The 14973-nt window shown below is 33.9% G+C and overlaps 1 protein-coding gene across 2 annotated transcripts in view; it reads right to left on the bottom strand.

Moving 5' to 3' along the window:
- DYNC1I2 (dynein cytoplasmic 1 intermediate chain 2) overlaps positions 1-14973 on the bottom strand; it is a gene marked incomplete at its 5' end in the record, with an annotated part of 60850 nt that overhangs the window by 20866 nt on the left and 25011 nt on the right. For both annotated transcript variants that reach the window (NM_001133616.1, NM_001135354.1), the window contains 6 exon segments: positions 608-733; positions 1229-1328; positions 1441-1603; positions 1811-1906; positions 12051-12166; positions 14667-14726. In NM_001133616.1, coding sequence (NP_001127088.1) covers positions 608-733; positions 1229-1328; positions 1441-1603; positions 1811-1906; positions 12051-12166; positions 14667-14726 — 661 coding nt within the window.

Raw genomic sequence — 14973 nt, 5'->3', positions numbered from 1 at the left:
ACTAGCCCTGCATTAGACTCTGACAGTAATCTAACAGTAGAGTACATGCTAGTTTAATTCAAGTTAAGTGTTTACTCAAGATTAAGACATTATTAAAAGATTTTAACTTATGCAACCAGAAAAGGCTTGCAAATTCTAACCTTCTACTAAATCTACTTTAAAAATCTGCATCTGTTTTCTACTTCAACCATATGTTTCTACTTAAAACCATCTAGTTCCAATTCCTCAGGCCATGTATAAGTAATTCAGTGGGCCAACCATCTAATTGTATATTCACAAATAAGTTCCTGGGAAACTCCCCGTAGGAAAGACATTTTATAAAAGATTCCTTTTATACAGTCAATCACCATAACAGAAAATCACAACTGCAAAGGACTTTAGGTGTGATTAAACATTATAAGAGATGTCAGAAAAGCTACAAAAGGCAGATCATGTTGAACTGAGAAGTCTTCAGTTTTCTGTTAACATCTGTTTGCAAATATGGAGTGGTTTAGTAAAATGCCAATCCAATGAAATCATTATGTTGACAAGAAAAGAAAAAAGGCACTTGTCTTAATTCATCAATGAATTCTTAAACTTGAGGAAGACTGTTAAAAGACCACCATACCTGGCAGTGAAACACATACTCTGGGGTAGTTTTTTTGTATTTCATATTCCATACAAGGGCCACACCATCAGGCTCATGAGGGGCATCTTCATTGTTGTTATAGGAAGCCACGAGTAACTCTGGATACTGCTCAGAAGAATCAAGAAGAAAAGAAATGCTATGCATAATAAGAACTGTTTTATAATCCTAGTTATTTGTCTTTATCAGATTATTATTCTGAAAATACAAATACCTAACATTTCATCAAGAGAGACATCTCTAGCATTATGCCTACTGGGACACTAGTACAATTTTAAATTAGAACAGTTAATTATTTTAAATGTTTTAATGTTAAAACATTTAATTAAAATATGTGTCCAAATTTTACACAAAGGATTTGGTGAGCAACTGAAATTAGTAAAACTGGCCTGTATCATAAAGTCCTGAATTTTAAACATAAATAATGTTTCTAATCTTTCTTCCAAAGTACGTAAGATGAGTAAGTTAATATTAGAACCATCATCCATTAATTTTAAATAACACATATTGATTATACAAAATTCCCATAATTAAAATAAAATGACCTGCTAATTATAATTTTAAAAATGAGTTTAGAGCAGCCTATATTTTGTTATATTTTACCTGAGATGACCAATCCAAACAACTAACAACCCGATGCTTTGACCAACGTTCGTCAAAAAATTGTCGATTTAATGACAGTTTAGCACCTGCTTGAATCTCTCTACAAAAAAAGACCAAACCCCCCAAAAAGATGGTGTTATAACTTTTATCACTCTTAATCTTAAAGTAATTTAACATTATTGAAGCTAAAAATCTTAGCAATTAAACATTACCCTTCTTTGTCTTCCAAATCTCTCCCACTATAGTCAAAGAAGATGTTAATCTGCTCAGAAAGAGCTCTTTCTACAATTCTTGTAGAATGGTCAAAGAAACTTAAAAATTCCTCAGAGTGCAAGATCTGTTGCTTTTCTTCTTCAGTCAGCTCGTGAGGGGGAGCTGGAAAATAAATAATTTTTTGAAGTATGATTTATGTCAGGCAAATCACGTCAACTCACTATCACAGTATGGATCAATGTATGTTATTATTTTTCGATCAGATTCACTTATTTGATTTACAGCATTTCATCCTACTTTAATACATAAGTAATAAAAGGAATCAACAGAAATCAACAAAATGTTTTAAAGTTTAATTCTTTAAGATACCTTTACTATCATTTTCCTCATCTTTCTTTAAAGTTTTCTCTTCTTCAGGTTCAATAGGTGGTTTAGGAGCCACAACATCATCATCTTCCTCTTCATCTGAAAAAAAAAAGATATAATAAATTATTTTAATGAAAATAGCTGGTAACTTTTGAGACAGTATTTCAGAAGGTATCACAACTCCCAAGATATAAGCAAAAGTAAACCACTGACTGGACAGAACAAGTACAAATAATAGGGATTTTTATCAACATAATCAAATAGTTAAGTGGAACCTCTTGGTTTTTATACATACCTATGTGGTACCTCAGCAACAGCCACCCTAAATTCTGTAGCTACATAAACTGAAATAAGATATATAAGCAACTAGGATGAATTCCTCATGAAGTCTCTAAAAGCTTGCAAGCATTTATCATTCTAGACAGAACAACATGCAACTCCTGCATAGTTTTATATAGCATGCTGACACATTAATGCTGTAGAATGAGGAAAATCAAATGTCTAAAACAGCCTACAGTGCTGGCTGCTTACTTGTGATCTGAAACCATCAGTGTCTAATGGGCCTTCCTAAGGCATAAAGATAGCTTACATTAACTCTCAGGTTGCTATTTGAGAGGCAGATTTTGAAGATAATAGCTATAAGACCACATTTTCTATTCTGTCATTTTAAATGCAAGTCTCATTATCTATTGTTACATGATGTGGCAATAAGCACTTAAATAATGTTTTCTTAATTTGAATAAAAGTGTACATTGGGATAATATACAATGTTTATAAGACTTCTAAAAAATTACTAAATCTCTTATATTCCAAACCAGGAAGTAATTTAAAATCATTTATTTTAAAATGTTAAAGAACACATAACCCTGCCTACCTTTTCTTTTGCTACGCACTGAGATGGGTTTTTATGAAGAAAATGTTTATTTTTATTGCCTAAACACATGCGTTATTTGTCTATAAGGGAAAGGCAGCAGGCATCTGCACCAGAGAGCAGCTCAAGTAATGACAGCCTATTCAATAAGGGGACTTTACTTGCTATAGTCATTTCCCTGACTCATGTTCAAAATTATCTAAAACACACATACATATGACGTACACAAAAGAATGGTCAAGAATGGGAACCAGCTGCCAAGTCATGGTCCCAGCAGCCAGGCCAGCTGACTAGATAGCAACAACCAGATGGCACTGCTAGGATTGTGTCTTTCTGCTACAAGGTGGCAATGGGATGGCATAACATTCTTCCGCTTCACTGCTTCCAATCCTGTGTCTCTCCCCAATGGCGGGCCTGTGCAATTACCAGCACTCCAGGAGGCCTAAAGACAAGCCTTTACCCTGCAAACAAAATGCAGCTTGTAGGCCACACCAGCTGCCAAACCACAACATACTGTTAGGTTTAGAGAGCTATGAAAATCTTTCTAACTCTATAGTATAGGCAATAAAAATATAACTGTACCTGTGGAAAGAAAGCTTTAAATGACACTGTATAATGCACACAATGATACAACCTCCAACTTAATCAAAATGATAATGACGTATGCCAATCCTACATTACTTGAAATTGAGTGATTTTTACGTTCTGACAAGTTTACAGAACTAGGATAAATGGCACGAGTGATTTCAATATATGCTCATACTTTTGAACCAAATGGTGAAGGTTAAAATTTTTCCTTTCAAGGGCCTCAATCAGCCACAAAGGAAAACAGTAATCACTGTCTTTTCAGCCAGCCCAACCACATTTGTCAGCCCTTTCTCCGTCAATGCAGCCAGAGCAATCAACCTGCCAAACATTCAGAATGGAAAAACAATCTGAAAATACAGGGTATAATGCACCTGCCAGTGAAAATGGCCATTTCAAGAAAAGCTAGTGATCTCAGTGACCCTGCTGAGGAGGCGGTGGTGCAAAGGGGAAAGAACACGTAAAAGAATTCTTAGTGATCGCCACTCTCTTGCACATTGACACTTCCTTACAAAGCATGCCAATTATAGCTTTTGTGCTACTTAAAAAAATGAAAGCTTTTTGGGGCAAAATAATCACATAGAGAAACAGAAAGACACTACTCTTTTTTAGATGAATTCTCATATACAACGAATTATTAATCTGAAAATAGTATAATTGGTAGCAATTCTATACTATATTACTCAAGCATTAGAATGAAATTCTTCCATAAAGTCACCTGCAGGTGTAATGTAATAAAATAGTTTAATTACATTTAACTTACAAGTTGTCTTTTAGAATAATAGGACATCTACTTCAACTAAAAATTCACTGTAAGAATATACATATATTTTCCACTTTCTGCTAATGCTACCAGTTATCCTAATCAAGTGTGTTTACTAGTAGGGTTCACTGTATGTAAATCCTAAAATCAAAGACAGGAATTTTGAATCACCCAGGACAGGTCATTCTTGAGCACTATGAATTATAAATTACAGCCTCCTACCCACATCTTATTCTCCTCCTTCAACTTTATTGTATTATACGGCCTCTAAGTACCATTTCCAGTGACAGGTGTCAAATTCCTGTCATAATGCTTATGGTCAGTACTTTAGTGCTAAGTGACCTCATAATTTACATATTTAACAGAAAAGATCTTGTTTATAGACACTCTTTTCCTTTTAAAATTTAAAATGTAGATGAAATATGTCAGACAGTGATCTATATCTGTGTACTATACAGCATTTGCCATGCCTATTTGTCCATATAAATTATTTCAGTTGTAGCTGAATCATGAGTATCAACTATTTAAATACATGCTCTCAGGGTTTTATTTTAGAATTAAAGTACATACCCTCCCTTTCTACATGGATTAAAACCAGACTTTAAAACTATCATTGGTACTTAAGCTTCATAAAAATGATTAAATAAATTTCAAGGAACATAAAAACAAATGATAATGCTGTTCTTAAAAACTGTAAAATGCAATCTTTTTGCTATAAGGTTGATCTTAAATAATTACCAAATTTACCAAATATTTGGCAAAAATGCCTAACATCAATAACATCAGATTAAAGAATGTTCTTCTGAAACAAATATGCTTTTCTTGTTATAAGCTAATATGATAGCTACCAAAGGACTATTAACATGGCCAAAAATATAAAATTACAGTTCTGAAGATTTTCTAAGCCAGTCCTTATTACATGATGAGCTATATTTAAAACTGGAAAACACTGTAACAGAGCAGGAAGACTGAAAAATGGGGCTGCCATGTCACATCAATTTATTGATGAATATTCATTACAATATGCTAAGTGGTTAACTCCATGCTTTCTCTGACAAGGAATCTAAGGTTATAAACTAAGCAGTAAAGAGTGCATAAAAGTAGCAGTTACTTTTAAAATGACAAATCTCTTGTCAATGAATGCTAAAACTAGGTTTAATGAACCATCGAATTTTTACTTTGAGTTAACATCAAAATTGTGATGTATTTTGGTGAGACAGAAAGAAAAGCTGTTTTGTAAATTAAGCTGCACCTAGAAATAACACCAAAGAATGAAATTCCAGTTGTTGGAATAATCTGTTACAATGGAGTAAGTTAATCAAAGTTAAGTCATCTGTGAAATGGGTGGCTTTTGTTAAACTGAAGGAAGGAGCCTTCAGAGCAAGTTTTCTCATCTGTACCTCATAGCACATTTAAGACACATTTTACATTTAAGATACCTTTAAGATAAGCTAAGAGTATGCCACAAAGCATACTTTGAATTATTTTAAAATATTATAAGACATTTAAAAGGTAATATATAGTATCTTAAAAAATCCTTACTGAACAAACATTGCTACTTATGAATCTATCACTTTTAATGATTAAATCTCAATATGAAGTAAAAAATAAATCTCATCATTAGTGCACTGTTGTTTAGGAAATATGTTTGTTGTCTATCAATTTACTATGTAGTTTTATTGTACCGGTGCACCCCATTTTAAGATAATTTAATATCCTATGAAAAATTCCTAACTTACAAGGTAGTCTGGTTATTCCTGGTATAAAAGAAGCTGACACTGAGTTCTAAAAGTCAGGACATTTGCTGCATATAAAAATATGATTTGACTTATAAAAATTCAACTTATGAATAACTTCACAAACAGCTATGAAAATATTAGAGGAAAATGCTTTAATCATTAGTTTAAAAATACAGATTACATAGGAATGATTTTCCTTTAATATTTTCAAAAAATCCCTTCTTTTCTGGGTCAGCTTCATTTTGAATCACTCTATTTCAATCCATTTGTCCATCATTTCATCTTCTTATACCTTACTCTTTAAAATCAAATGCATATTAAAGAGAATCTTCATTGGGACAAAGTTTCATGAATGTATCAATGGAATCCATTCCTTTTCTTTTTTTACACCATCTAGAATAAGATGCAAGGTCACTTGGGTTTCTTTGGCTCTTCAACAAGGGAAAAATACACAGCTGACTTTTTAATCATGAACGATTTCAATACAGATGTAATGCTAACTTGGGGGGAAAATAAGAAAAGACTAATAGTTTAATTATACCACTTCCTTTAACACAAAATTTGTCTCTCGGTAGTTTTTTCTTTTTTCTTTTTTTTTTTTTTTTAAGAGATGGGGTCTTGCTATGTGCCTAGGCTGGCCTCAAACTCCTGGGCTCTAGTGATCCTCCTGTCTCAGCCTCCTGAGTACCTGGGACTACAGGTGCACACCACCTTGACCAGTCACAGTCCTTTTTATGTAAAATTTCGGTTTTATTTTGGCAATATTAGCACCCGTACATAGGTCTTGTTATCTGTGATCTCATCAAATATTATATTTTTCTGAGGCCAGGGTTTCAGCTATGCTGATTAAAGTCTTTCAATCAAGATTAAGAACAAATGCTTCAATTTTCAATTTTGTTTATATTCTTATAGGTCCTCTGAGGGTTAAAACTAATTTATTAAATGTGTTATTCATTCTAGAATCTTTTAAAAATCCACTTTATTTAATTAATTTATTTGAGACATAGTCTCACTCTGTAGCCCAGGCTTGAGTGCAATGGCACAATCTTGGCTCAAGGCAACCTCTGCCTCCTGGGTTCAAGCAATTCTGCCTCAGCCTCCCAAGTAGCTGGGATTACAAGTGTGTGACACCACACCCGGCTAATTTTTGTATTTTCAGTAGAGATGGGGTTTCACCATGTTGGCCAAGCTGGTCTCAAACTTCTGACCTCTGGCGATCTGCCCCACCTCAGCCTCCCAAAGTGCTAGGATTACAGAAAAATCCATTTTAGATAAGGGAGATGTATTAACCAGAAGGCATATAAGTTTGGTCTTCTGGGAGTGAATTCCAAATGTTAAGATCATGCAATAAGTGATTACAAGATAATCACATATATTAATATTCTACACACAATAAAGCTAATCAACAGGTATTGAAGAAAACATATCTGGCTACTAAGCCAATACCAACAGTAATTATAAACTCCTTCACAGATAAGAAAGTGGAATGGAATAAGAGAAATGGCACTTCACTAGAAATCAAGTGCCAGTTTCTGGATGTATGCCCGATATTCTCTCAGACGGTGGACTTAGACTCACCAATTAATCTCCTTGAACCTCAGTTTCCTCAGAGGTAAACAAGCTGATTAGATTAGGTAACCTTCAGGATTTCTTTTTCCTTTAATAATCTTTCAAAAAATAGCAAAAAAAAAAAAAAAAAAAAAATTCCGTACAGAAGAAGTGAATAAGAAAAAAGAATGTGATTTTTTCAAAAGAGTTAAAACTTTTAAAAGGTAAAGAAACTTTTCCAGGAGTATCTCTGTGGGCACCACGTTCCTGCCAAGAGAAGCTCTTCACCTGCTGAGAAGAAAATCGACTGAAGTCACATGGTGCTAGTCAATTTCATTCACAGTAGGCGCTTTAAGACAGCAAAGCACCGCAGTTCAGAAACAGTACTACCAACTTACAGAGTAAACTGGAAAGCAAGAAGGTGGCCAGAAGAGGGGAAAAGAAAAACAAGGCAGAATAAAAACTGCTTTTTTAAAGGAATAGGCTTGGCCATTTTTATTTAAAAAAAGAATACAAAAGAAAGATAAGAGTTAAGTCTACGACCAATTCTTACCTTCAATTTGGTAAGTCACATTACTTCTGCATGGATTTTACTGCCTACGGAAGTTTAATTTGCTGTCTGTTACACTCCAATTGTGATTTCACCAATTTTGTTTTATGGTGAGTTCTGGAATTCATTACATAATTCTTAAATGGGAACCAACCAGGCAAAGTTTGAGAACCACTGTATTAACGTGATGGGTAAGTACAAGAACAGTTAAGCACACAGTGTTTCCATTATAAAACCTTAATTTCCAGGTTTTTCTCTTTCCTTCTTTCTAAAACTTATACACTTTGGGAAAAAAAACTTAATGTAAAAGCTCCAGACATGAAAATAACTGTAATGATACAGAGAAGAAATTATCTCATTTTTTTCCCCAAAGGATACTGCCCAAATATCTCGTTTTTATAAATATTTCCAAAGGGTAAGGATAGCTCCATGGTATGCTTTTTTTTTTCCTTCTCCTTCACTTATATACCTCAACCTGTAACTAAAAGGACAACAAATCCAAAGAAAGGATAATCTAGTGCCTTTACATAGAGCAAATACTCAATAAGCTTGTAGAATCAGTGCTAGACAATATTAACTAAACTACTTACTATAGGTTACTATCATAAAAACATGAGTTGCTACTTCAGTGGCAAGAGAAAGCACACCGTAGAATCAGTCATATTTGGTTTACAATCACAGCTACTAGCTATGTGATGCTCGATAAACTACCTCTTTCAGTTTTAGCTTCTTTGTGTGTAAACAAAACCAATACCTAACTTTCAGGGTTTTGGTGACAGCATTACAGATGATGTAAAGTGTCTCACACTATGCCTGATAAGTGGTAGGCACTTCTTGGTGTTATAATTTTTAGTCACCAATTTAAATAAGAAGTTTGGAGATGGCCAGGCGCAGTGGCTCAAGCCTGTAATCCCAGCACTTTGGGAGGCCGAGGCGGGCGGATAACGAGGTCAGATTGAGACTATCCTGGCTAGCATGGTGAAACCCCGTCTCTAGTAAAAATACAAAAAATTAGCCGGGCGTGGTGGCGGGCGCCTGTAGTCCCAGCTACTCGGGAGGCTGAGGCAGGAGAATGGCGTGAACCCGGGAGATGGAGCTTGCAGTGAGCTGAGATCGCGCCACTGCACTCCAGCCTGGGCCACAGAGCGAGACTCTGTCTCAAAGAAAAAAAAAAAAAAAGAAGAAGTTTGGAGACATATTCGTTGGAACCAAAATATTAACAATGGGTTCTACACAGCAGTATCAAAGACATTTCCTCTCTATATCCTTTCTGTACTTCTAAATTCTCTATGATATACCACTATAGTAATTAGAAAAAACTATTTTTAAAAAATGAAAATAGTTGAAAAAAATGAAAATCTTGGCTGGATGTGGTGGCTCATGCCTGTAATCCAAGCACTATGGGAGGCCAAGGCGGGCAGGTCACTTAAGGCTAGGAGTTTGAGACCAGCCTGGCCAACATGGCGAGACCCCCATCTCTACCAAAAATACAAAGATTAGCTGGCAGTGGTGGTGCACGCCTGTAGTCACTGTTACTCAGGAGGCTGAGGCAGGAGAATCACTTGAACCCGGGAGGTGGAGGTTGCAGTGAGCTAAGATGGCATGACTGCACTCTAGCCTGGGCGACAAAGCGAGACTCTGTCAAAAAAAAAAAAAAAAAAAAAAAAAAGAAAGTCTTCACTTAAACTGGATATAACCATAGATATAATAGGCATTACTCAAAATAGTTTCAGAATACTTTATATTTTAAAAAATCCAAGATGCATTGTACCATAAGTATGATAGTGTAACTAAAAATACAATCTCCAAATTATCAGATGAAGAAAAAGGTCTAATTTATTTTTTTAAATGAGTCACTGTGCCTTCGTTTTGGCTATTCTGCTCACTTTCTGAGTTAACATATCTACTAATGTAGCTCCTAAAAGACAGACATAATACTACTCACCAAATTAATATACTAGTTAATAAAATAATATTTTCTAGAAATTATAGAATCCTGCAGTATTAGTATTCTCATACTGAAAGCTCCGTACTTTCTTTCTTTTTAAAAAAAGTTGCTTGTGTCTCAAGCAAGTTTACCATCAGTGTTTTTCTTCTGTTAGGATGAGGATCTTGCATCTACAAAAGCTATCTTACCAACCAGTGGAACAGCAGGAATGAAAAAAATGAACACACAGAACATTTTACATGGTCAAGTTAAAAGTACTTGGACATGGCTGGGCACAGTGGCTCACACCTGTAATCCCAGCACTTTGGGAGGCCAAGGTGGGTGGATCACCTGAGGTCAAGAGTTCGAGACCAGCCTGGTCAACATGGTGAAACCCCATCTCTACTAAAAATACAAAAAATTAGCCGGGCGTGGTGGCAGGCGCCTGTAATCCCAGCTACTCAGGAAGCTGAGGTGGGAGAACTGAGCCAAGATGGCGCCACTGCACTCCAGCCTGGGTGTCAGAGCAAGAGTCCGTCTCAAAAAAAAAAAAAAACAAAAAAAAACACTTGAACAAAAATGTTATACCAATTTCCTCAAAATTTTGAAAGTGTAATTATATGTATCACAATGTTGCCTCCTTTTGAGAAGAGTGAAAGGAAAAGTTTAATGTATTTATTTCATTTCCATCCTCAGAGGGCAGCAAAAGGAGAGTAGTTAAAAGTGTCTGTGATGATCTACTATTAAGTCAAAAGGTTGTAAATAGTTACAATCCTAATTTTCTTTTTTTTTTTTTAAACGGAGTCTCACTGTTGCCCAGGCTGGAGTGCAGTGGCGCAATCTTGGTGCACTGTAACCTCTGCCTCCTGGGTTTAAGCAATTCTTCTGCCTCAGCCTCCAGAGTAGATGGGATTACAGGCACCCACCACCACGCCCGGCTAATTTTTGTAGTTTTAGTAGGGACAACGTTTCACCATGTTGTTCAGGCTGGTCTTGAACTCCTAATCTTAAGCAATCCACCTGCCTTGGTCTCCCAAAGTGCTAGTACGGGTGTGAGCCACCACGTCCGGCCACAATCCTAACTTTTTTTAGGTTTAGGCAAATATGAAAATTTAAAGATTTTCTTTGGTAGTAGACAGGGATTTCAAGGATTTCTCCTCACTTTTGCTTACCTGTATTTCCTGGCTTTCTGCAATGAATATAACTTTTGTTTTTCCTTAATGGAGAAACATGGTAATTTAATTAAAAATTTTAAAATACATTAATTTAAACATTTGATAAAATTTCTATTCCAAAATTGTTAACAGCTCTAAAATCCATAACTCATTTGGTGGTAAACTCTGACATGGTAAAGTCAGAGGCAAAGCTATTTATAATCATTACTTATCTCACTTAGTATGTTCATATGCTTTGCTGCCAAAATATTAATGCCCAAAATACTACTAGAGTGTTAACATATGATACATATATTTTATTACTTTTACATAATCTGAAAAATTTGGAATTCTAATATATATATGTGGCCCCAAAAGCTTCAGATAAGACACTGTGAAGTGTATTAGGGATCTCACATAAATCTTTTTTTTTTTTTTTGTATGATATAAATTCATTAGCCTCACTGGGAAAATGAGATCATAGTACTTTATGCTTGAATCGTTAGCTATTTGTAATGCTTTCTGGTCTAAGAACCAAAGGGTCTCCACATTCAATAGGTCTGTGCATACGTCCCCATACTATACACAAATTACAGGCTACTAACTAATCAACAAAATAGAGCCCCTATATCATGAAAGAAAAAATTTAAGAATTAAGTCTAGATTTGTTCATTAGTGTGAATAACATCAGGGTACAGTATGCTATTCAGAAAAAATTTACATGACTTTGTTTACTATGGGATCCACTCTCTTTTGGGGAAGAATTATGCTCAATGACAGAAATAGAAAATTCTTAAGCTTTTTGGCTTCTAAAAGCAGTATACATTAATGACAAAATAAGGGCTGAAAGACTTAAATTTATGTCAACAAAATTAAGAAACCACACATACAGCTTACAACGTTAACTTCTAATAGGTTTTAAAACTCAAAAAAATGAAGACATAAATACACAAACTGTAAAGCATTAGTTTTCTCATGTTTCCCTAAGAAAATATGCCAAAACAAAAAGCAAAAAAGAAATAAAACAAAAATCAAAGGAAGAAAAAAAGAATCTATGTATTTAACATAGGTGCTCAATGACAATTATACTAAGGATAGATATTCACCTTCTTTGGGTTGAGCCATAACTGGAGTCTGAGTTTCCTTTGTATATGTGACAATTTCTCGAGGAGGAAAGTCGACTTGCGTGATTTTAGCCATTCCAAGTTTAATAGGTCCTCGTCTAAATTAAGTAAATACAAACAATACATTTTAACTACATCAAACCATGTTATTTTAAAAAATTAAGAAACAGTCATTTGCACCCAACATTGTAATTTCAATCCATTTTATTCAAGAAATTTTAGATTAACAATAAATTGGCTTTATTTTAGCAAAAGAATGAGAAGGTAGCAAAAGCAAAAGATATTTCTGAATCATTCAGTGTTTTTATTTTTCATTTTAAAAAGGCAAGTAATTTCATTTTTTAGAACAAATGTGCGGGCAATAATGAAGAGAATAGGAACTTCAGAGTGGACCACTGAATAAGGTTGTTGTAAGAAATGGTTTCAGCTGGGATATGGTTCTTTCTGGACTCTTTTTAAGAATCAGACTGGATATCACTCAGACCACATTTAGCTGATCGCGCCACTAGGAGAATTCAGCTTTATGACTGAAAAACAGGTTTCTGTTTAAAGCTTTTTTTCTATTTATATTTGGCAGAAATTGAGAATTACACTATCAATTTGGACTTTAAAATGAAATATTTAAAACTTTTAAATCTCTAATCTCTGCATGATCAATATTGTCCTTGATTCACATATGGACAAACTAAGGTCCAGATATTCTACATTTACACTGAAGCGACAGATCTTTTGAATACCATAAATCTACTAAAGTCACTTCTGTTTAAGTTAAATACAAGGTATACATTCTTTTTTGACAATGGAAGAGAGCTGTGGCTGAGGAAAATGAACCGAAAGAAAAATATATTTTATTAGCTATCTGGGAGATCTTTTATTGGTTTTATTAGATGTTTAAATTCTAAACCAAATAAAGTACGCTTCCAGACTCCCAAAAAAGTTCTCAGTGATGAAGCTGCCTTAAAAGGATATACAATAAAGACAATGCTGCAACTTTCAGAATATAAAGCAGGCTATCACTGGTAATATAACTTTTTTCTTATATAAATATTCTTTTCAGTTCTATTTAGTAACTAAATCCAAGTCCTATACAATCTAATAAAGCATAATAAAGTATTATAAAGTATAAAGTATAATAAAATTAGTACATTTTAAAAATTAATGTTCCAAAATGTGGGCCATAACAATTTTTTAATGTCTTTTCTAGTTTAGAAATAAAAAAGAAAGGGGAAAAAAAGTATAGTCAAAAAATTAAGTGGACAATTTAAGTAATCTGAAGTAATCTAGAAGTCTAAGAATAAAATTTGAAATAAGAAACTTTATATTCTGATTTTTAAGATGCAAATTATATAAAAAGTAAATCACTCACATAGCTGGAAAAAAATCGTCAAGCCAACAATATTAGGAACCAGTTACCAACTTGAATGCATACAGAGTCTAACAGAAAAAACCATAATACTAAACAAACAAAATATTCCAAGATTTTATAGGAGGAGGTGGGTAGGGAAGTAATACCTCACTTATCCAAAAGCCACTTTTACTGAAAATAAGGAAGCAATGGGAGGCAGGAGGGGGAAGCCTCAGTGTGGCCAATACAGAGGGCTTCCAGTTCATGTACAACAAACTCATATATTTTTCTTACATGCCTCAAATCAAGGCTTATTTACCTTACTTTAGACACAATTCCAAAAGGTATATTCATATGTTTTCGAAGCTGTAAATTATCAGGGGAAAAGGGCTATCTGAGTCAGGCAAAATGGCAGCAGCAAACATTTATAATTTGCATTAGAATCTAGAATAAATAATTGAATGAATGAATGGATGAATAATCTTATCTCTATGTCAACAAAATTTAAAAAACATACATACAGCTTACAACACTAACTTCTAAAAGAACAAGTTTTAAAACTCTAAAAAAAAGACATACAGAAACTATAAAGCATTAGTTTTCTAACGTTTCGCTAAGAAAATATGCCAAAAAACAAAAGCAAAAAACAAAACAAAAATAAAAGGAAGAAAGAAAAGAATCTATTTATTTAACCTAGGGGCTCAATGACAATTATATTAAGAATATTCATCCATACATTCTATGAATAATCTATTAATCCATTCATTCACTCATTTATTTATTCTAGATTCATGAATAGTTTTATTCTAGATTCATGAATAAATAGTAATGAATGAATGAATAGTGTAAGGACCAGCATCTCCGTTATTCTCAAAATCTTAGAAATCATCAGTGAATTTTAATACAGAAAAATAAATTAATATTCATATCAAGTAACCCTGAAAAGGTTCAATTACATGTAGAATATTAGAAAAAGTCTGAGAAGTTTTTTAATACATCCTAGAAAACTTGTATTAAAAATATAGAAATAATTTTAAACATTTGGACACTTAAATGGACTCAGGGTACCTAGAACATCACATAGAATATTCTTTCACTAAAGATACTGGATAAATGAGGTGTCACAGTAAAATATAACTCTTGTCCTTACTACATGATACAATATTATAAACTTAAGCAAAATAAAATTAGGACAGTTTCACAAAGAATCAAATTCATTATAAAACAGGGAAGGTAAAAAATCTATTCAATACCCCAAATCGGAATCTGAGTGAAGCTGAAGAACTGATGGATCTGTATCCCAATGCAGCGTCCTAAATGGTTGTAGGACAACCATGAAGCATTAGCAAAAAAGGCCATAAGTTAGTCAAGCAAATACATTCTATGAATAGCTAAAGCTAAAGTACTATTCACAATTTAAAAACACACGTTCTGGTTAGTATTAAAAAAAAAAATCAAAAACAAAACAAGAAATCCACCAGGTCACTCAATCATCTAGTGCATGCAATAGGCTTCCTATGGTTAAAGATGCAAGCATACGAGCCAGAATAGTTAAAAGAC

The sequence above is a fragment of the Pongo abelii genome, chromosome 11, assembly GCF_028885655.2.
Source record: "Pongo abelii isolate AG06213 chromosome 11, NHGRI_mPonAbe1-v2.0_pri, whole genome shotgun sequence".
NCBI classification, from domain to species: Eukaryota; Metazoa; Chordata; class Mammalia; order Primates; family Hominidae; genus Pongo; species Pongo abelii.
Note: the sequence above shows the minus strand (reverse complement) of the source record. Positions and strands in the feature narration are given on the sequence as shown.